The sequence below is a fragment of the Geotrypetes seraphini genome, chromosome 10 (genome assembly GCF_902459505.1).
Source record: "Geotrypetes seraphini chromosome 10, aGeoSer1.1, whole genome shotgun sequence".
Classification (NCBI taxonomy): domain Eukaryota; kingdom Metazoa; phylum Chordata; class Amphibia; order Gymnophiona; family Dermophiidae; genus Geotrypetes; species Geotrypetes seraphini.
The window spans coordinates 128,362,618-128,386,760 of NC_047093.1; the positions used below are offsets into that span (position 1 = coordinate 128,362,618).

The following is a 24,143-nucleotide window of genomic DNA, read 5'->3' on the forward strand; positions in this document are numbered from 1 at the left end:
GTTTCCATTAGTGTCTGTGCATACCTATATGCTTGTGTGTGTATATATGTCCACATGTGTATATGCATATACCATTTTATGTGCAGAAATAGTCTAGAAAAGCTTGGCTGCCTTTCAGTATTAGTACTCTAATGTTTGAAAAGGGTTTATTTTGGCCTTTTTCCTTTATAGTATTGTGAATCAACCTGTAGAGAATATCTCCTCTTCACACGGCAAAAGGAATTTAACAAGGTCAAAGTCTGAAGTCCCAGCTACTGAAAAGGAAGCAATGAAACCAGAATCTGCTCTAAATGCTTCAGAGAGCTTAAGAGAGGTAGGTGTTTCAAGACTTCTGTAGGGAAAAATGTACTGTCATATAGTTGAGTCCACTCTCCCCAGATGCCACACGCTAGTACTACTACTACTTATTTCTATAGCGATGCCAGACGCACGTAGTGCTGTACAGAGTCGCTAAGAAGATGGTCCCTGCTCCAAAGAGCTTACAATCTAAACAGACAAACATAAGGATAGTAGAGAAAGACATGCCTACAGTCTAGCAATGCAGAGAGATACACTAAAGGAGGGAAATTTAGTGGCGACACCAGGAAGTATTTCTTCACAGAAAGGGTGGTAGATCACTGGAACAAACTTCTGGTGCAGGTGATCAAGGCCACCAGCGTGCTCGACTTTAAGAATAAGTGGGACATTCACGTGGGATCCCTACGAGGGTCAAGTTAAGGAACTGGGTCATTAGCACTTAGACTTAATGAGGTGGGTCAGTGGAGTGGGCAGATTTGATGGGCTGTAGCCCTTTTCTGCCATCATCTTTCTATGTTTCTATGTAAATCTAAAATAGCTTCCCCTCCCCTGTTCCTGGACCAGTTTCTCCAAGAAGTGGTCATTTATTACATCTAGGAATTTTACTTCCCTGATATGTCAATATTTGTATAATTGAAATCGCCCATCATTATACTGTTGCCCAGTTTGCCAGCTTTCCTAAGTTCTGTAGCCATTTCTTAATCTGTCTGCTCATTATATCCTGGGGAACAGTAGTACAGCCCCACCTGTGTGTTCTTTTCTTTCAAACATGGAATTTCTATCCATATGGATTCCATGCTACTCTAGGCTGTTAATGCTATAGGCTGTGACAATTAAGTTTCTATCTCTAGCAGAAAGTTCAGGTTAAAACTATGGGAAAAAGGAGTTTATACTATGGAAACTAGCTGACAAAAAAAGTTGCTTTTTAAAAAAATTTAAACTATCTTTACAAAGAATCTTACAGTACAATCTATTTCAAATTATCCAAGCATAGAGCAAAATAATGTTCTCTTACTTAGAGGACCAATACTTCTCTCCCTTGCCTCCAGCTACGGTCCAGCACCTTTCCCTCATCTCCTTCTCTGCAGTTCTTCAGCTGAGAGCTGCTTCTGTTCTCTATGCTGAGTAGCAGTAGAACTTCAGAGTGGCTCTGGCTTTATTTTGTTAGCTAGTAATGTGACTTCATCAAGGTGCTATTTCTTGCCTGTAGCCTTTTTTTACCTGAGAAATTGATAATTGTGGTTCAGGTAAGTAAGGCAAATCTCGTGTTTTTAAATAGTTATGGAATTTTAAAGACTTGGGGTTCATTTTTGAACACTCAATACAATTTTTCACTACATGATCTGGTTGCAAACATCATATAAATGATATATGTTGTTTTCGGATGGACATTTTGGCGCAGATTCTACAAACAGCGCTTCAAGTTAGGCGATGGTAGGCACCGCACTGCTGCCTAACTTAAGTGACCAAACCTAACTTAGTCACGAAAACAAAAAAATTTATCCACCTGCTGGTGCCTCCCAAATGGTGCCCTAATCATGGCTCTGGAGGTGCCTAAGGTCGAAGAAGGCGTGGCTAACGCCGGAAATTACCATAGATGTCCTTAGGCACCTCCGTAGCTGAGATTCACAGCAAATATAGGCACCAGAAATGTAGGCCTTCTAAACCCTAGCCTATATTTCTGGCACCTATGTTTGATATGGCCATGATTCTGCAACTAGCACCGGTATGTGATTGACACGTGATCAGTGGTGATTTTGGAGGTACTGGCCAATTCTGGTGCCGGTTGCAGAATCTTGGCCCTCTGTGCAAATACGTTGAACAATGTTTGAATCCTGGCTTCTTGTCAGTCATAGTGAAAATGTACGAAGTAAATCAATTCTGACACTGGAAAAATTGAAACTGAAGGGGGGCATGGCTGGGTACACTATTTATCGTACATACAGTAAAGTGGGAATATACACACAGATGCAGAAAGCTCTTCTAGAGTATCATTGGCATTAGAACATTTGGTTTTATGGTATTCTGTTTCAAGTCTCATTTAAATCCAAAAATTCTCTGTTTATGGTCTGTAACTTGAGTTTTCAGTGTTAAAATACTCTAGTTTCATAGCTGCCCTTTGATTTCATCAGTCATTCTTCTGTTGCAGAAATCAGAGCACAGGAAAGCAGCAGATACCGATTCCACTGCAGTGGGGACCCCAAAGGATCCAGGAGACATTCCAACTTTTGATGAATGGAAGAAACAGGTTATGGAAGTAGAAAAAGAAAAGAGTAAGTAAAGTTGAGGCATTGAAAGGTCATCATAACTGTTGAACCTAAACCTATATTCTATAATATTTTCTCAACCTGATAAAATGTTAGGTTTGCTTTTTACAATGAGGATCAAATGAGTGCAATGTGGAGTTTTTATACAAAGGGCCACTTAAAACTCAACTAACTTAATGTTGATTACAATTTCAGCCTTGTCTTCTCCTTTACTAGTTCATTTTGTCCTGTCTTATTTTTGTTTTTGGATGAGAAAAAATGGTAGCAACAGGTCCTGTAGGAATGCCCTGAAGAATGAAAGGTGCTGTTGTAGTAGCCTAGGTAGCATGGTCTGAATTTTATGCTGATAAAGGGCACAATTTTTGGCGTCTTTTTTAAAAAAAATTGCATCTTGAAATGAAACTTTACCATCTTAGTTGCAGGTGTGCTTTTAAGTGTGTACCTGAGAATTGGGGACTGTCAGCTTGATTGATCTGGCTTAATGCTGTTTGCACTTTTATAAAAGAGAGAACAAATTTGTTAAGAGTATTTGTTTATCAAATTTATAACCAATTAGTAATTGCAAGTGAATACATTGCATTAAACAAATGCATAATCATTTTAAGCAGATGTAGGTGGGAGGGGAACTTCTTAATATTTATGTAGTTGATAGAATTGTGCTGATAGTTTATAGTTTATTTATTTATAATCCGCTTTTTCCAAAGCGGATCACAAAATCACATACTGTATTTTTCGTACTATAAGACGCACCTGACCATAAGACGCACCCTAGATTTAGATGAGAAAAAAAACATTCTGAACCAAATTGTGCCCCCAGACTCCCTCACTCCCTGCCAAGCTCTGCACCCTGTCCCCCCTTCCCTGAAATGTAACCAGCCCCCCTCATCTCTGGTGATCTAGTGGTAGGCTGGGACAGCCAACTAACAATTTTTTCCTCCCCCCCTTTCCTGGTACCTTTTTAAAACACCTCCGCCTGCCCTTTTAAAACACCCCTGCTCTGCAGTTCCTTTTTTTTTTTTGAAATGCAAGATATCAGAGATGTTTATTTCCCAAAAGCTAACATTTAAATTAATAAATGCAAAATAAAATACTTTTTTCTACCTTTATTGTTTGAACACGGGTTTTTGTGGGGGGTGGGGGTAATTTAGTTTGACTCCATATGTTTCTTTTCTGTTTTTATCTGTTTCTTCTGTCTATGCAGGGTCTCCTTCTATTCCCAGGTCCACCATCCTTGTTCCTTCTGCCACCTATTTGCCCTACCTAGCATCTTCCTTCTCTGTCCCTATCCTATCTCCATGTTCAGCATTTGCCCTCTCTGTGTCCCCATCTGTCCCTTTTCCAGCATTGTCACTCAGTGTCCTAATCTCCTCCATTTTCCAGCATTGCCTCTATGTTCCACTGTTCCTATCCTCTCCCTGTCTACCATTGACAGTCTGCATCCCTGACCCTGCGGTCCCTCCTCACCCAACATCTCTCTTCTATGTTCGTATCTCTCCCCATGTTCAGCTTCTCCCCTGTCTCTTCCCATCTAAAGATCCCCTCCCCTCCCCCCACTCCCATCCCACCTCACCTTAAGGCCACATATCTTCCTGGCCTGCCCCCCACCCCTATGATGCTGGCATCTTTTCCCCTCTTTCCCTCCTCCAGTGCAATTCCTTTCTTTCCTCTCTACCTGCTGTTTCCCATCCCTGTGTTCCTCCTTACTACTCCGGCAGCAGCGATTGCATGCAATCTTCCCCGCAGTACCTTTTTAACGCCCCTTAAGCCTGGTGGTCCAGTGGTGTATGGGCCGGCAGGAGTATGCTTTCTGTGTTGCTACCTGGGCCCACACCTCTTTCTGAATGGCTGGTGTCAGTTCTTGCGAGTCCCGCGAGAACGGCACCAGCCATTCAGAAAGAGGCACGGGCCCAGGCAGCAGTGCAGGAAGCACGCTTCTGCTGGCCCATGCACTGCTGGCCCATCAGGCTTAAGGGGTGTTTAAAAAGGTACTGTGGGGCAGGGGGTGTTTTAAAAGGAAGGGCGGGCAATGTCTATGAGAAAAAAGTCATATCATCGTGTAATAATAAACTTTTAATGATTATGACTGGAGTTGCCATCCAACATATTACTAATAACTGGAAAGATCATAGTAAACTTAATTTTAATTTTTGGTGGAATTCAGTATGTCACATATATAGAATGGAAAGATCAATAGCGGTACAGAATGGAAATTATAAAAATTTTATTAAAATATGGGAGCCATTAACATCTTTTTGTCATGATTAGATGCCATTTTTCTATTAATTATACACCATTTAGTATTGGGTGGGGGGAGGGTTTCAAGTATATGATCTTATAATGAATAATGGGCTTTGAGGGAAGGTGGGGAGAGGGTTACATTTCTACTTATAGATTATAATGATAAGATGTTCAAGTGCTCAGATTAATTGTGTTTATTATGAATTTTTGTACACTTGATGAAAGTTTAAAAATGAATAAAGAATTAAAAAAAAAAAAAAGGAAGGGCGTTTTAAAAGGGTGGGCGGGGATGATTTAAAAGGGCATGCAGGCAGAGGTGTTTTTAAAAGGAAGGGTGGGCGGTGTTTTAAAAAGGTACATGGGGTTGGGGGTCGTCTTTGCTGCATAAAACACACCGACATTTCCACCCACATTTGGGTGGAAAAAGTGTCTTATGGAGCGAAAAATACGGTACATAATATATAACAAACACCCATATAAAATCAATCAACCACAATGTCCATTATTCTATTACTACAGAATAAACAGTTTTTCACCTCCCAGTTGAAGCTTTGCAGATTGCACACATTTGATACTTAATGAGAATTGGGGTTTTACACAAACACATTAACTTTATTGAAGTCAGCAATAGTCCTTTACTAAAACAGGTAGGTCTCTCTGCATATCAGTGGTGGTAATTAACATACGGAAGGATTTGAATCTTTAAAAAGCTGATTTGGATAGTAAAAACTCCGTGGTTATTTTTTTGCTAGATCCCAGTCAGTGACCTGGACTTATAGAATATACTTTTTGTCCATTTCAGCTTGAGAATCTCCCAGCCCCATTTGGACCCAATCCCTAGTATCTTTTTGAAAATTATCACTGGTATCATATAAAGATAATAGAATTTTGCTTGACACAGGGAAGACCTTACGTTATGTTAGTAATTTATCACCAGATCCAATTTCTAAATCATTAAATCAATCCATTTGGATAAACTCCAAGATCAAAATTAGCGGATTTAAAATCGTCTGGAAGCATTGGATTATTGCAGGTATACGGACTTTAAATGATGTTATTCTAAATGGGTCACTGCTTAGTTTTTCACAATTGCAACATAAATATGGTTTAAATAAATCACAAAATTTTAAGTGGTTGCAATTTAAGCAGGCTATTCAGGAGGGGTTCCCTGAATGGAAAGTGCTTAACTCTCAGTATAGTTTGGAATTCCTATGCTTCCAGGTGGATTTCTTAGGTAGTCAAGCCGCACAGTGGTATAAATTGTTATATGGGTATTTGAATAAAAAACCAAAAACTGTTCTTAGAGATATTTGGAGCGTTGAGATAGGGCACCAAATTTCTGCCTCTCAATGGCCACATTTTTGGTCTTGGAGAATAAAAACTACAAGGGCAGCATCTATAAGACAGACCTGGTTCTTTTTGTTGCATAGAGCTTTTTGGACCCCAGTTCGTTTACAGAAGTTGGATAGCTCTAGGTCCAATAGATGCTGGCATTGTGGTTTAGAAGCTGGGACATTAGACCATTTAATTTTTTTCTGTCCCTATATAAATGCCTTTTGGAAGTTAATTTGGTCTCAAATTAATTCATTGTTAGAAAATCATGTTGCCCTTTCATATGATACTATATTATTTGGTACATCTATGAGATTCAAAAGCCCAATTTCTGCAAATAATAATAAATTTTTATTAATAAATATTGACAGGGGTTGCCATTCAACAGATTACTGGAAACTGGAAAGATTATACTTAACTTACACCTTTTGGTGGAATTCAGTATGTCATATTTACAAAATGGAGAGGGTGCTTGCCATGCAACAAGGAAATTATCATAAGTTTAAAAAGATTTGGGGGCCATTGATACTTATTCTAATGATCAGACATCTTAAACACCTAGGTATTTGATAAGGTATAGGGGGGTGGGATTGGGAAAGATAATAATTATTAATTGTTTTATTATTAATAAATGGGTGGGTGGGAAGGGATTCTTTTATATTTATAGATTTTAAGGATTATAAGTAAGACTGTCAAGTGATTTGTTCAAAAATTTTTCTGATTGATTATTATACACTTGTAAGATTTGAAAATGAATAAAGATTTAAAAAAAAAAAAAGAAAATTATCACTGGTAGAACTTAAATAGGATGGACTATTTACTCTAACAAATGTGAATAAACAACTTGTACTAATTTTATTAAACTTGAGCTTTTTTTTTTTTTAAATATATCTTTATTCATTTTTAATCTTTCAACAAGTGTACAAATTAAAACCATACAAATTCTTGTAATCATCACTTATAAATACAACAGTTGTATATATAAAAACCCAAGACCCAACCCCCCTCCTATTGTTATTAATTAACACAATCGTATGAGATCCCTTTCCCCTCTCTACTATTTACAGTGTATATTTCAAGATATAAAATGGTGTTTAATCATCACAAAAAGAAGTCAACGGCCCCCAAATTTTATTAAATGTCTTATAATTTCCCTTGTGTATAGCTATTGATCTTTCCATTTTAAACATATGACATAATGAATTCCACCAAAAGGTGAAATTAAGTTTACTGCAATCCTTCCAATTGTTGGTGATACGTTGAATAGACAACAACTTATACTAATTTTATTAAACTTGAGCTTAGTTTTTGACAGATGCATACTTTATCGGATAACGATGTCATATCGCAAACTAGTCTGTAATCTTTTAAATTGGATAGAAAAGAAGAGCCCACATCTGATTTTTATTTTATTTTTTTTAGCTTTATTTCTTCATATCTGGGTAAGCTAACAGCCTTCACAAGGATCCACTGTAGAGTGTAATTCTACAGCTCTCTTTTGCAGGCCAATCTATGCACCCATCCTCTAATGGCGGGCAACATTCTACGAAGAAGGTTCAGAAGAACAGAAATAATTATGCCTCCGTTGAATGTGGTGCAAAAATACTGGCAGCTAATCCAGAGGCAAAGGTACCGTAGTTCTATTGCAGTGGTCTCAAACATGTGGCCCGGGGGCCACATGCGGCCCGCCAGGTCCTATTTTGAGGCCCTTGGTATGTGTGATCATAATCATAAAAGTAAAATATAACAGTTTCTTGATCATAAGTCTCTTTAACTATAAATTACAATATTATTATTAAGACTTAGCCAAAAGGAAAGATTTATAAACTATAAAGAGTTTTACCTCATGCAAAATTGTCATTTCTTTAATAAGACAGTAACTATTTTTTCTGAGGCCCTCCAAGAACCTACAAATCCAAAATGTGGCTCTGCAAAGGGTTTGAGTTTGAGACCACTGTTCTATTGTGTGATTACTTACATGAAAAATTTGCTTTTTAACACACTCTCCATGCAGTTGCCCAGATTTAAAATATGGTATGTTTTCTGTAAGCATGTTGAAGAGTTCATTCTCTTAATTTTAAAATTCCCACAATATCTCTTATCTTGTGGGAACAAATTAGTTTCTAATACAGAATTTCTTTGCATATACAGATTTTTTATTTTTCTTCCTTGTTCTCGTTTGTTGAACTCTCATGCAGTTAATTTCTTAAATAGGTAATTTTATTTGCTGGACCATTACTTTTACCTGAGTCTTTGAGGTTGGAGCAGCATATCTCTTCCTTCTGCACAAAAAGTAAAGTGAAGCCAAGTTCATAAAATTCTGAATAGAAAGGTTTTTGGTTTTTCATGCAGGACATAATTAAGCTGTGGAATCTGTTTCTAAAGGATATGATCAAGGTGACTAACATAGGATGATTCAAAAGAGGGTTGAATATGTTCCTGGATGAAAAGGCCATAAAAAAATTATTAGTCGGATAGACTTAAGAGAATCTTTGCTCATCCTTAAAAATGAGCTATGAAAGACAGAACTATTTTTGTGATTTGCCAAGTACTTGGGCCCCAGACAGGCTGCTAGGCTTTATGGATCTTGGTTTGACTCAGTATGGCTTATCTTTGTTTTCTATTTATTTATTTATTTTTATTAATTTATTTGTTACATTTACATACCAAAAACACAGGTATATCCAGTTCAAACATAGCGTATAAATGCTCATCAAATAAAGTCAAAGGCAATAATTATCAATGATCAAGTCCACATTAAATGGCCAAGAGTGGCAAAGCTTAAAGAAAAATATGAGTTTTCTTTTAAGCTTTGGCACTCATATTATGATTTTATTGTTTTTAGTTTTAATTTTACAGGAAGATTTTATATTCTGTTCTTTCTTCTGGGACCAACTGGTGACTCCAAACCATATCTTAGAGGTTGCTCTGGAGTGTGTCAAGTGCAACAGTTTTTAGCTCTCCACTTGGGTTGTGATGTTGTAGCCTGAGAAGCAGTCACAATAAAGTGGCAGTGGACAGTGTTAATAATCATCTGGATTACCGTATTTTCTCGCATATAACGCACGCGTTATACGTGGTTTTTACGTACCGCGCATACCCTTGCACGTTATACGCGTGAGTGCGTTGTACAAATTTTTTTTTACATAGTTCCCCCCCCCCCCGACGTCCGATTAACCCCCCGCAGGACCGCTCGCATCCCCACCCCGAAGGACCGCTCGCACGCACTCCCACCCGCACCCCCACCCTGAAGGACCGCTCGCACCCCCACATCATCCTGACCCCCCCCCCCATCATGTAGAAGCTCCTACTGGTGTCCTGCTGCTTCCTCTTGGCGGTCCCGACACCCGACACGATCGGGGCAAGAGGGAGCTCAAGCCCTCTTGCCCCAGCCAACCATGGCACCCCCGACACGATCGGGGCAAGAGAGAGCTCAAGCCCTCTTGCCCCAGCCAACCGCGGCACCCCCGACACGATCGGGGCAAGAGGGAGCTCAAGCCCTCTTGCCCCCCCGACTCCCCAACACGATCGTGGCAAAAGGGAGCCCAAGCCCTCTTGCCCCGCCGACTCCCCAACTCCCCGACAATATCGGGCCAGGAGGGAACCCAAGTCCTCCTGGCCCTGGCGACCCCCCCCCCCTAGTTGTTCGGGCCAGGAGGGAGCCCAAACCTTCTTGGCCACGGCGATCTCCTACCCCCACCCCGCACTACATTATGGGCAGGAGAGATCCCAGGCCCTCCTGCCCTCGACGCAAACCCCCCTCCCCCTCAACGACCGCCCCCCCAAGAACCTCCGACCGCCCCCCCTGCTGACCCGCGACCCCCCTGGCCGACCCCCACCCCCCTTCCCCGTACCTTTGTGTAGTTGGCCAGACAGACGGGAGTCAAACTCGCCTGTCCGGCAGGCAGCCAACGACGGAATGAGGCCGGATTGGCCCATCCGTCCCAAAGCTCTGCCTACTGGTGGGGCCTAAGGCGCCTGGGCCAATCAGAATAGGCCCGGGAGCCTTAGGCCCACCAGTAGGCAGAGCTTTGGGACGGATGGGCCAATCCGGCCTCATTCCGTCGTTGGCTGCCTGCCGGACAGGCGGGTTTGGCTCCCGTCTGTCCGGCCAACTACACAAAGGTACGGGGAAGGGGGGGGGGGGTCGGCCAGGGGGGTCGCGGGTCGGCTGGGGGGGCGGTCGGAGGTTCTTGGGGGGGCGGTCGTTGAGGGGGAGGGGGGTTTGCGTCGAGGGCAGGAGGGCCTGGGATCCCTCCTGCTCGTAATGTAGTGCGGGGTGGGAGTAGAGGGTCGCCGTGGCCAGGAGGGTTTGGGCTCCCTCCTGGCCCGAACAACTAGCGGGGGAGGAGGGGGGGGGGGTCGCCAGGGCCAGGAGGACTTGGGCTCCCTCCTGGCCCGATATTGTCGGGGAGTTGGGGAGTCGGCGGGGCAAGAGGGCTTGGGCTCCCTTTTGCCACGATCGTGTCGGGTGTCGGGACCGCCAAGAGGAAGCAGCAGGACACCAGTAGGAGCTTCTACATGATGGGGGGGGGGTCAGGATGATGTGGGGGTGCGAGCGGTCCTTCAGGGTGGGGGTGCGGGTGCGGTTGGGAGTGCGTGCGAGCGGTCCTTCGGGGTGGGGATGCGTGCGAGCGGTCCTTCGGGGTGGGGGTGCGAGCGGTCCTGCGGGGAGGGGGGGTGAATCGGACGTCGGGGGGGGGGGCATCAGGCTTTCAGGGTGGGGACAGGACTTCAAGGGGGAGAGGAGAGTCGGGGCGGGCGAAAGGAGAGTCGGGGTGGCCAGAGGAGAGTCGGGGCGGGCGAAAGGAGAGTCGGGCAGCATGCGCGGTATACGGGTGTGCGCGGTATATAAAAATTTCTGTACATAAATTTGTGTTTTTTGCGTGCTATACCCGTGTGCGCGTTTTACACGGGTGCGCGTTATCTACGTGAAAATACGGTAGTTCTGAAAATCTCTTTAAATGAGGTTTTAAAGAATAGGGCTGAAATTGAATTAAGTCACATTTTAGATTAAAATTATATTGATCAATTTACGTTCTTCTCTTGGGCAGAGCACGTCCGCCATTCTGATTGAAAACATGGACCTGTACATGCTGAATCCTTGTAGTACTAAAATCTGGTGAGTTCAATAAAATGAGCTGTCTGCTGTTTTCAAGACATACAAGCTTCTAGAAAGTGCAGCATTATGACATCGTCTTAGTCATGTAATATAGCAACTGAAGCTGAAAACCTACTGTAGTATTTCAGTTATTACTAAACTAGTGTTTAAGCCCGTTATATTAACGGGTGCTAGTAAAGCCTCCTTCCCTCACTTGTCCCCTATTTTCAGTCCCAGCTTCAAACTCCTTTTTTAGCCACCCCCCCACCCATCTTTTCCCTTTCAACTTCCAGCCCCAGCCCCCTTTTCTCATATGTCCCTGGCGCCTATCCATCACCGAGAAGCCCCACCCTTCCCTGCTGCAAACGGAAGCGTCCCTTTCCCCTTCTGCGGCAGCGGTTGTTTTTATTTTTGGTATCGGCCTGGGTTCCCCTTCCTCTTTTGCCCCCTCTCACTGGTTTGCTCTCCTGTCCTCACCCATTTTCTGTCTTGCTTTCCCTTTCTCTTCCAGTACCTGTCTTGCTGCCTTTTCCCGGCCCCCCTCTCCTGTATTCCCTCACTCACCCTTTCTCAGTCCAGTGTTAGCGTTTCAGACCTGCCCTTGTTATTCTCTGCTCCTGATAAACAGCCTCTTTCTGACTCTGCAGCCTTCTTACTCCTGCCCACTATGCATGCGGAGGCACAACAGCACTGGACGCATGGAATTTCAAGTGCGCATGCGCGCAAAGGGTTTTATTATTATGGATATGCAGTGTGGCAGTTGCTTCTACTTTTAGCTTGGCAGAAGAGAACTATTTCCAGTCAAACCAAACTTACTTGGGTAACTCGCTTTAAAAATAGCAGTCTTTGTTTATTCTTTTTTTTTTATAAGTCTTTATTCATTTTCAAATATTACAAGTGTATAATAATCAATCAGAAAGATTTTTAACTAATCACTTGACAATCTTATTTATATTCTTTCAAATATATAAATATAAAAGAATCCCACCCCACTCACCCATATATTAATAATTAACAATTACTATCATTCATAATTCCACCCCCCCTATATCTTATCCAATACTAAGGTGTTTAAGATGTCTGATCATTAGAATAAATAATCAGTGGTCCCCAAATCTTTTTAAACTTATGATAATTTCCTTGTTGCATAGCAAGCACCCTTTCCATTTTATAAATATGGCATACTGAATTCCACCAAAAAGTATAATTTAGTTTAGTGTAATCTTTCCAATTCTTTTATTTTCAAGCAGCTTCTTTGTTGGGGTGCTAGATACCTGTTCAGTATCTCTCATTGATTCTTTTATTGCCATCTTAAAGCAGTGCTGTGCTATAGAAGTAGTTGGTACATTAGAGAAGTTAAAGTTTGCGTTTCAATGGTTGCTGTTATTGACTCAAAGATTCCTGTTCTGTCTTTTTTTTTCCTCTTAAGGTTTGTTATCGAACTTTGTGAGCCAGTTCAAGTGAAACAACTTGACATTGCAAATTACGAACTGTTCTCTTCCACTCCAAAAGACTTTCTAGTGTCTATCAGCGACAGGTATGTGTGTACTGCTAGTCTGATGTATGTAGCTGTACTTTATAGATTTTTGTTTAGGCAGGGCTTTAGGAAAACCCACAAAATCCATAGATCTAACCATATGTTAAGGGGGTAATTTGGGATCTCCTCCAAGGGCTTATTCCCCCAGAGCAACAAGCAAATTCTAAAAGGGAATACTTTGATGACTGTGTTTGAAAATAAGGTCTAGTGTATACTCCATGTTCAATTTGCTGTCTTCTGACCTGTCTCTGCTCTTATTTGTTGTGGATAAAAATTTCACATGTCCATACATGATCCGTGTAAAAATAAATTTTGGTTGTTATCCCTCCATGCAGGTAATCATTCAGCATGTGTTCACCTGTATCAGAAGTCTTTATTTCCCCTAGGTGTGTTTGAGTATAGATGACATCTCTACCTGTAGTTGAACAATGAGTTATCATTTAGCACAGTATATGTTGCTAGGCACACTCTGATTTCACATTTTTAAACCCCATGTACTGCATTGTGTAGCTGCTACTAGAGCTTTCATGCCTCATTCCCTTAATGCAATGATTTGCAACCCCGTACTTGGGACACACAGACTATCTATTTTTCAGGATACACTCAAATCAATTTACTTAAGATTTGTGTGCACTATTTTCTATGAATATCAATCTGCTTCATGCATATTGATTGTGGATATAGTGCAAACCTGACTGGCTGAGTTGCTAACCTACGCCTTAATATGGTCTTAATTTCAGTTTACAGAAGAAACTTTACACCTTGCTGATATGGCACAATTTATTTTTCCAATGCAATAGGTGAGACATTCTAGACCAGTGGTCTCAAACTCAAACCCTTTGCAGGGCCACATTTTGGATTTGTCGGTACTTGGAGGGCCTCAGAAAAAAATAGTTACTGTCTTATTAAAGAAATGACAATTTTGCATGAGGTAAAACTCTTTATAGTTTATAAATCTTTCCTTTTGGCTAAGTCTTAATAATAATATTGTAATTTATAGTTAAAGAGGCATATGATCAAAAAACTGTTTTATTTTACTTTTGTGATTATGATACATATACCAAGGGCCTCAAAATAGTACCTGGCGGGCCGCATGTGGCCCCCGGGCCGCGTGTTTTGAGACCACTGTTCTAGACTGTAGGGTTATTTCCCTATAGCCGCATGCTGTTGCAGAAGGAATCCACTCTGGATTTTTCACTCTGCCTCTTATACTTCACTGAGCTCTCTAGCTCCACCTTAGTTCTTTCCTTCTCCTCGTGTGCCTGTAGTGTTTGTTGCGACTCGCAGCAGTTCCGACTCTATGCGAGTGCCACATCGTAGAGATTTTCACAGGGCAACTGATGACAGTATAATGGCTACAGGCATTCCCAGCCTTCCATCACCAATTCTGTGCTCCTTGCTGAAGAGGCACAGTGGTGCCAGGCTGAGGAATGCTCCTCTTCAGATAGGTCTTGGACATTATTCAGTCAGGCTACAAGCTGGAATTTGCTTGACCTCTGCAAGATTGGTTCGTGGACTCTCCTTCAGATCACCCGGCAAAGCGCTCGGGGTTTAAACCACCATTCAGCGCTTGCTGGATATTCAAGCTATAGAGCCAGTACTACCTGACCTCTTGGGTTCAGGCAGATACTCCATATACTTTATCATTCTACAGAAAGGCTCGGAAGATTGGAGGCCTATTCTGGCTCTTCAGCTCGTGAATGCGGTTCTCAAGATTCTCTGCTTTCAAATGGAGACCGTGTGTTTGGTCATTGCAGCAGTGGCCCCAGGAGAGTTTCTTGCCTCTCTGGATCTCAGAGGCGTATATGCACATTCCCATTTTTCTGACCCACCGCAAATTTTTGCATTTTCATGTTCTGGAATAGCATTACCAGTTCTTGGCCCTGCCCTTTGAGCTGACGACAGCATCCTGAACCTTCACCAAGGTGAGGGTGGTAGTGGCAGCTTACCTGTGAAAGATGGGTCTCCAGGTTCACCCTTGTTTAGATGACTAGCTGATCAGAGCTCCCTCGCTGACTGAGGGACGGCACACAGTGGAGCGGGTGCTCCAGGTGCTGGAGGACCTGGGCTGGATTGTCAACTTCAGGAAGAGCCATCTGCCGCCCACACAGTTGCTGAAATAATCTGGGAGTACTTTTTGACACGGCGGCAGGCTGTGTTTATCTACCAGAAGCCCGCAGGCAGAAGCTGTGTGTTCAGATTTCTTCCCTTCAAGAGCAGTCAGCTCCTTCGGCATGGGGTTCTCTCCAATTTCTGGCATCCATGGTTGCCACACTAGATGTAGTTTTTGGGTGACGGCACACATGCATCCTCTTCAGCACGCTTTGTTCTCTCGCTGAGCTCCACACAGGGATGCCTTGCAGTCCTGTCTGCCTTGCACTCTGGAAATCCAGGCAAGTATGGACTGGTGGCTTTTCCCTCAATCGCTCTGCAGGGACATACCGCTACACATTGCCTCCTGGATCGTGGTGATGACAGATACCAGCCTTCAGGGCTGGGGAGCCCATTGCAATCGTTGTCCTGTTCAGGGGTGCTGGACGCCCTCGCAATGAAAATAGTCAATCAACCGGTTGGAGCTCAAAGCCATTTGACTAGCTCTGACGAGATTGCAGAAGGCTCTGGAGGGCCAAGTGGTCCGGGTCTTCTCCAACAACGTGACAGCAATAGCCTACATCAATTGCCAGGGAGGGACCAAGAACATTCCTCTGGCTCAGGAAGCCAGCCAGCCCATCTTCTTTTTCTTTGGGCTGACTATTGTCTCCTAGTACTGATGACAGCACATCTGACGGGAGTCGATATGTTCAAGCAGACTTCCTCAGCAAACAGACTCTGGATCTGGGCAAGCGTGCCCTGTCCTTGGAGGCATTCCAAGTGATAGTGGGGCGCTGGGGGCAGCCCTTCTTCAACCTCATGGCCATGGCAAGAAAACGGATCACTTCTTCAGTCAAAGATCCAAGCCCAGAAGCACGGATCTAGTGCAGCTGTGGGCTTGAGATTCTGATGTTTGGTCGGGTCACACGGAGAATCGCAGCTCATCTAGGCCGCGTCATTCTGGTGGCTCGCAGACTATGATACGCAGATCTGATGCATTTGCACAAAGTTTTCAGCCTTCGACTGAGCGCCTATCCGGACCGTCTCATGCACTTGTAATGGTATGCAAGAGTGGGATAGGGGAGGTCGATTTGAGGTGGGTAAAATTTGGGGAGGCTGGGACTGGATCAAATATGGTATTTGTGGTCATGAACCAAAAGTGGTACAAAACCAGAGGTGGGAAAAACTGGACAAAATGGGTAGGCCAGTTTGGTCTGTAGCTGCCAGTAATTTATCATGTGGAGTTTCTCTCCAGACCAGGGGAAAGTATTGATATTTTATAATTTAAATGTTGTTGTGTGCCCATCTTTTGTTTCAGTTCTGTTTTTAAGAGCTGTGGTCTCATGACTGCTTTCTTCTATTTGTAGGTATCCAACTAGTAAATGGATTAAGCTGGGTACGTTCCATGGTAGAGATGAAAGAACAGTTCAGAGCTTTCCACTGGATGAACAGCTGTATGCTAAATATGTCAAGGTACTTTTCTGATGTTTATTGACCAAAGCTCTTCAAAGCACTTTCTGAGTGCATGGGGTGAGAGCCTATAATCATGATTGTCATCTACAGCAGTGTTCTTCAACCGCCGGTCCGCAGACCGGTGCTGGTCTGCAGAAAATTCCTGCCAGTCTGTGCAGGGCCGACAAGAGCCTCTGACAGTAGCTTCCTTTCCTCTGCTCCTCTCCCAGCAGCTCTCGGTATTTCCCTGCAGCAGCGATTCACTTAGGCTGCCTTGGGGCTTTTGCTGAGTCGCAGCCCGCCTCTGATGATGTAACTTCCTTTTTCCTCAGAGGCGGCACGACCCATCAAAGGACCCAAGGCTACCTAAGTGAATCGCTGCTGCAGGCAAGTACTGAGAACTGCTGGGACAGGAGCGGAGGGAAGGGGATGAAGCCACGGTTGGAGGCTGGGAAGCTGCTGGATAAAGGGAGAGCTGCTACTGGGAGAGCTGCCAATCCACAAAATAATTATTTTATTTCCGCCGGTCCATAGGTGTAAAAAGGTTGAAGAACACTGATCTACAGTACCATATCAGCTATTAGAAATGAGTCGAGTTTTCATCAAAAGACTTGAGAAAAAATAGAAATCGCTCAATTCACATTAAAAGACCATGCTCTAGTATTTTATAACTTGCACCCTTTTACTACATAACATTGTGGATGATTTAACACATGAACTTTGAACACGTTTGTTTAATGTTTTAAGTTATTTGGTTATAGCATATGCATTGTCCTCATTTTTCCAGTATGTGCTTGGTTAATATTTTTGGACAAAGTATCTCAGATATCATTAGATTTCACAGATATTTCATTTTCTAAAATTCTAGTCTTCTGTCTTTTATGCCCATTTTAAATCAATAGCAATTAGAAATGAGGATAAGAGGCAAGAGTAGTTGAGTATTCATAATTTATATAAGCAGGACATCCAGTTAGAAAGCTGGAGTTGGTTGTCCTTTTAATATATCAAATGTAAGAATGAACCCATTTCATCACTAGAAGTTCCATTCTCTGAGACAAGTAGGTATGTAATATTCTTGCATGTTGGTGGTGATATCCAAGTGCACTGGCACTTGAAATTTGTTAAGGCAGTGCCTATACTGTGCACATGCTAGTGCCTTCCTGCCTGACATTGGCTCATGGGACCTGCACTTCTTCATTTTTCACAGAACTGAGAAGTTGTGTCTTCATTGTTCTTCTCAGTTCATCAAATTTTTAAAATTTTTGGTGTCTTCCTGTCATTTCTTTTCTTTGTTTTTGGCATTATTTAATTTTTATCAGGTTCCTCTATTTCTACTGACTTTGGTTTGTTTTTGGTAACTTTTTTGGTTTTAGCCTTTGGGCAACTTGGAGCCCTTTTTTCTCCCTTGGGGCATCAATTGATTTATTTGATTGTTTTGGGGTTGCTTTCTACTCAAATTTCCCAGGCCATTTAGCCCTTTGACTTTGGTATCCTCCCCTCCATGTTAAAATTGGTACTGAGCAGCTTTAAGAAATGTTTCCGATGCAATAGGATCATCTCAGGTTCTGATCCACATAATTATTGTGTCCAGTGCCTAGGTCCTGACCATCGGGACAATACCTGTGTCCTCTGTTCCGATATGCAAAAGAGGTCATTTAAAGCTTGCAAACTTAAATTCGAGAAACTTTTTTGTACCATTTTGGCATCGACATTGAGCAAAGCTGGGGATTTGGAGCCAGACGCTCAACTTCATGTGACTCTGGCATCAGCACATTGTACCAAATTGTGAGCATCGAACATCGGGCTCCATGCAGCGCTGGGATTCTACTTCATCTATGCCTTGGATGTCCTGCGAGAACTGGTGGCAGCCATTCAGCGAGCGGCTCAGTGCCAGGCAGGAGTGCAAAAAACACTCCTGCCTGGTATACCGCTGGACCGCAAGAAATTGCAGCAGCCATTCAGAGGGGCTCAGCATGGGGTAGTAGTGCAGAAAGTTTGCTTCTGCCTGGTACACCACTGGACCACCAGGGATTCAATAAGGTACGCGGCGGGGAGGTGGAAGGGAGGTAAAATTGTCAGAGTCTGCCGGGACAGGACATGGGAGGAATCCCGCCTGTCCCGGCCCACCAGGTCATACAGCATGCTCGGCGGAGGCCTGTAACAAGTCTGGGGGGGGGGGGGCACTGACCTGAATATAAGATGAGACTCCCCCACCATTATTGGGCCATTTTTTTGGGCCCAAAAATCTTGTCTTATATTCGTGTATATATGGTACATGTTGTGTGAAGAAATATTTTCTCCGGTTTGTTTTAAATCTACTACTTGTAATTTTTAAGTTTTTATTAGGATTTTATATACCGCCTATCAAGGTTATCTAAGCGGTTTTACAATCAGGTACTCAAGCGTTTTCCCTCTCTGTCCCAGTGGGCTCACAATCTAGCTAACGTACCTGGGGCTATGGAGGATTAAGTGACTTGCCCAGGATCACAAGGAGCAGTGCGGGGTTTGAACCCACAACCCCAGGGTGCTGAGGCTGTAGCTTCAACCACTGCACCACACACTCTAATTTCATCGCATGCTCCCTAGTCTTAGTATTTTTGGAAAGAGTGAACAAGCGTATCACATCCACCCTTTCCACTCCACTCCACTCGTTATTTTTTTGACATCTATCATCCCCCCCAGCCATCTCTTCTCCAAATTGAAGAGACCTATCCACTTTAGCCTTTCCTCATAGAGAAGTCATCCTATCCCTTTTTATCATTTTCGTTGCCCTTCTGTACCTTTTCTAATTCTGTAATATTTTTTTGAGATACTGCACACAGTATTCGAGGTGCATCCGTATCATAGAGCGATACAAAGGCATTAGAACATTTTCATCTTTGTTTTCCATTCCTTTTCTGATAATTCCTAACATTCTAATTGCTTTCTTAGCTGCCGCTGCACATTGAACTGAAGGTTTCAACATATCCTCAATAATGATATTTAGATCCTTTTCCTGGGCAGTGACTCCTAACATAGAACCCAGCATCATGTAGCCATAGACCGGGTTTAACAACTTTGTGTTATCAGTAAATTTAATTATCTCACTAGTTATTCCTTTCTTAAGATCATTGATAAATATGTTAAAAAGCAGAGGCCCAGAGACACCTGGGGAACCCCACTATTTACCCTTCTCCATTGAGAATATTGACCATTTAAACCCATTCTGTTTCTGTCTTCCAATGAGTTCTTAATCCAATAGGACATTACCTCTTACCCAGTATACCTTCTGATCCTTCTCCATCTTCTTCATGACACACATCTCCATCTGAGAGCACCTATTTACTGGATTCATAAGACAGATGGGACAGGCATTGGCCCATCATGAAGCAACCCAAAAGTCTGCCTTCTTTTTTCGCTCTGCTAAATCTTGAAATGCTCTACTACCTCTCATTTGCTTGAAAACTAATTTTCCAAAGTTTAAGTCTGTGTTAAAGACCCATTTTTTTGAGCTAGGTTTAATTTATTTCATAAGAACATAAGAATTGCCGTTGCTGGGTCAGACCAGTGGTACATTGTGCTCAGCAGTCTGCTCATACGGCTGCCCTTAGGTCAAAGACCAGTGCCCTAACTGAGACTAGCCTTACCTGCGTACGTTCTGGTACAGCAGAAACTTGTCTAACTTTGTCTTGAATCCCTGGAGGGTGTTTTCCTCTATAACAGCCTTTATCCCAGGACAAGCAGGCAGCTATTCTTGACTGATGGGTGACGGCACCGACGGAGCCCCGGTACGGACAATTTTAGAGTGATTGCACTCTAAGAACTTTTTAGAAAGTTCTAGCTCGGCCGCACCGCGCACGCGCGAGTGCCTTCCCGCCCGACAGAGGCGCGCGGTCCCTCAGTTTCTTAGTTTCCGCGGAGCTAAGAAGACGCGTTTTCAACGGCTGTTGAAATTTTTTCCTAACTTGCCTTCCCGCTTGCGTAAACGTTTGGCTTAATTTGCCTTTTTTCTTTCTTTTATTTTGCTAAAAAAAAAAAAAAAAAAAATCTTTCATTTTTTTCTTCAATTTTCGGTTTTCCCCGGCGGGGCCTTCTGCCACCATCGAAGCCTCGGCCTTCGATTTGGCGGAAGCCGTTTTTCCTTTCATGCCCCCTCAACCGGGTTTTAAAAAGTGCCAGCGGTGTGCTAGGCCTATATCTCTCACGGACCCACACAACTGGTGTTTACAGTGTTTGGGTCCTGAGCATCAGGCCTCTTCTTGCATCCGCTGTGCTACTTTAAAAAAACGAACATTAAAAAATCGCTTAATTCAACAGCGATTGTTGTTCGGTGCCGAGATGTCCGACCCCGTTCCTTCGACTCCGGCTTCGGCACCGATTCAGTCGGCACCCTCGTCTTCGACGCCGCGTGATTCCACACCGGCATCCCAACAGTCAGGTAAGCTGGCTAAGAAGCCTTCCCCGCTGGAACGTCTTCCGGCCTCGAGTGCAGTGAGCCCAATCCTGCCGCCGGTTCGACGCCAGCGGAAGCGCTCCGCCCCTATAGAGGTGAGTCCCTCGACATCGGGCTCCTCATCTCCGGGGCGTCGAGCGGCACCGCAGGTACCGCAGAAGAAAAAAGCGGTGCCGGTGCCATCCCTCGATGACCGCATTACGGCCATCCTTCAGGTGCAGCTTAAGGAGCAATTAGAACGACTCCTTCCTGCTATCATGACACCGAACCTTCCGGTGCCAGTTCGCACCGAGCCATCGGTACCGGTTGTTGAACAACCCGTATCGGTACCGATTGTGGAACCCGTATTAACCGCTTCCACTGTTTCGGTACCGCTTCACCTAACCTCATCGGTATCGATGCCAGTCCTTGCACCGGAGCCGAGAGCTCACCATCAATCGGTGCAGACTTCGGCACCGGTGCGTCCGATAACTTCTCCGGACACGGTATCGATGAGGTCGGGTAAGTCGATGCGCAAAACCCGACACATGCAAACGTCGACACCTGAGTCTCGGGACCATTCTTCCCATGTAAGGGACCCTGATCTGTGGGGAGACTCAGAGGAACCCTTTCTTTCTGAAGGAGAATGTTCCTCAGAGGAGGAGGATTCGGCTGTCCCTGACCCATCCTCCAGACAGGCCACTTCCTCTTTCTCTAGTTTTTTGAAAGAGATGTGTGAGTCCTTGTCCATTCCTTTGGAGGCTGAATCCAAAAAGTCTAAAGCTTTTTTGGATGCCCTTGATTTTGATCAGCCTCCAAAGGAATTTTTGAAACTTCCCCTTCATGACATCTTGAGGGAAACTTTCTATAAGAATTTAGAGACTCCTTTAACTGTCCCAGGGGCCCCACGTAAACTGGATTCTCTATATAAGGTAATTCCCATTCCTGGGTTCGACAAACCTCAACTACCACATGAATCCTTATTTGTCGAATCCACCCTTAAAAAGACTTCAGGAGCCAGTGTATATGCATCTGTCCCTCCTGGCAGAGAAGGAAGGGCCATGGATAAATTTGGTAAGAGGCTCTACCAAAATGCTATGTTAGCTAATAGGGCTAGTAATTATGCTTTTCATTTTTCTTTTTATTTAAAGCATCTCCTTACCACCATGGCTTCTTTCGAGAAATATCTTCCTTCACGAAAGCATTCCGCTTTTCACACATGCTTGTCGTCTCTTCTCCAATTGCGTAAGTTTATGGTGAGATCCATATATGACACTTTTGAACTTACATCCAGAGCGACAGCAATGTCAGTAGCTATGCGTCGTTTGGCCTGGCTTCGGGTATCCGAGCTTGATGTTAACCATCAAGATCGGTTAGCCAATGCCCCATGTCTAGGGGATGAGCTCTTTGGGGATTCCATGGACTCAACTACACAAAAGCTCTCTGCTCATGAGACGCGCTGGGATACCCTGCTTAAGAATAAAAAGAAGCCTCCTCCACCAAGACCATACAGGCAGCAATCGGCCTATCAACGCCGTTTCACAGCCCGTCCATTGCCTACCACTGCTCAACAACCTAGGCGTCAGAGGCAACAACAACGTCAGCCTCCCAGACAACAGCAACAGCAACAAGCTGTAAAACAACCTCCTCAGCAGAAGTCACAGCCCTTTTGACTTCATTCTCCGCAGTATAGCCAGTATCCCTATTCCTGCTCTCCTGCCTCAGCCTATAGGAGGTCGACTTTCTCTGTTCTTCAGCCGGTGGGAAGTGATCACTTCGGACCAATGGGTCCTCAACATCATCCGCCACGGCTACTCTCTCAACTTTCAGACTCTCCCACCTCAAAGCCTGCCAAAAGAGTCTGCTTTGAACAGTCCTCAATCAGCCCTCCTTATTCAGGAGGTCCAATCCCTCCTCCTTCTGAACGCTATAGAGGAAGTTCCTCTAGATCAGGGGTGTCAAAGTCCCTCCTCGAGGGCCGTAATCCAGTCGGGTTTTCAGGATTTCCCCAATGAATATGCATTGAAAGCAGTGCATGCACATAGATCTCATGCATATTCATTGGGGAAATCCTGAAAACCCGACTGGATTCCGGCCCTCGAGGACCGACTTTGACACCTGTGCTCTAGATCAAAAGGGGCAGGGATTCTACTCCCGTTACTTTCTAGTTCCCAAAAAGACAGGAGATCTCAGACCCATCCTGGATCTTCGCGATCTCAACATTCATCTAGTAAAAGAAAAATTCAAGATGCTTTCTTTAGCCATCCTTTATCCCCTTCTAAATCAATACGACTGGCTATGCTCCCTCGATCTCAAAGAGGCTTACACTCACATACCGATCAATGTAACCTCAAGACCATATCTCCGATTCATGATCAATCATTGTCATTACCAGTACAAGGTGCTGCCCTTCGGTCTTGCCTCATCTCCAAGGGTATTCACCAAATGTCTCATTGTGGTGGCGGCTTTTCTACGCTCTCACCACCTGCATGTATTTCCTTACCTGGACGATTGGTTGATCAAAGACACTTCTGCCCAAGCGGTCCTTCTGGCCACCAACCAAACCATCCAGTTTCTACAACTTCTGGGATTCGAGATCAATCTACCCAAATCCCATATCATTCCCACTCAGAGACTTCAATTCATTGGAGCGATCCTAGATACACTCCTCATGAGAGCTTTCCTGCCATCCAATCGTCTTCAGACCCTTCAGTCTCTATGTCACCAGGTATTTCCTCTGCCGTCCATCTCAGCAAGGCAAATGATGGTGCTCTTGGGACACATGGCATCCACAGTTCATGTCACACCTCATGCCCGTCTTCACCTGCGCACTCCTCAATGGACCCTTGCGACCCAGTGGTCCCAAGCGTCGGACCCTTGCTCACGACACATATCTGTGACATCATCTCTTCGTCAGTCTCTGCAATGGTGGTTGGTATCCTCAAATCTATCCAGAGGTCTTCTGTTCCATCAGCCTCCTCATCAACTAGTCATCACCACCGACGCCTCTCTTTATGCATGGGGAGCTCACTTGAACGAGTTCCAGACTCAGGGTCTTTGGTCAGCCCAGGAAAGGAAGCATCAAATCAATTTCCTGGAACTCAGAGCGATGTTTTACGCCCTCAAGGCCTTTCAACACCTTCTCTTTCCTCAGGTCCTTCTGTTGTGCACAGACAATCAGGTTGCGATGTACTACATCAACAAACAGGGTGGGACAGGCTCTCGCCTTTTATGCCAGGAAGCTCAGAAGATCTGGACTTGGGCCATAGATCATCATCTCTTCCTGAAAGCTATATACATTCAAGGGAAACAGAATTCCTTAGCGGACAAACTCAGCAGAATTCTCCAACCTCACGAGTGGACACTCGATCCCGTAACTCTGCACTCTATCTTCAATCAATGGGGCACTCCTCAGAT

The 24,143-nt window shown here is 43.9% G+C and overlaps 1 protein-coding gene across 4 annotated transcripts in view; it reads left to right on the top strand.

The window, feature by feature from the left end:
- Positions 1 to 24,143, top strand: part of SUCO (SUN domain containing ossification factor) — a 117,503-nt gene that overhangs the window by 37,185 nt on the left and 56,175 nt on the right. For all 4 annotated transcript variants that reach the window (XR_004540875.1, XM_033960959.1, XM_033960960.1 and 1 more), the window contains 6 exons: positions 172 to 313; positions 2,447 to 2,570; positions 7,639 to 7,763; positions 11,189 to 11,256; positions 12,665 to 12,772; positions 16,231 to 16,336. Coding sequence is in view for 3 of the 4 variants with exons in the window: in XM_033960959.1 (XP_033816850.1) it covers positions 172 to 313; positions 2,447 to 2,570; positions 7,639 to 7,763; positions 11,189 to 11,256; positions 12,665 to 12,772; positions 16,231 to 16,336 (673 nt within the window). In the remaining variant the exon portion in view is untranslated. The remainder of the gene's footprint in view (positions 1 to 171; positions 314 to 2,446; positions 2,571 to 7,638; positions 7,764 to 11,188; positions 11,257 to 12,664; positions 12,773 to 16,230; positions 16,337 to 24,143) is intronic.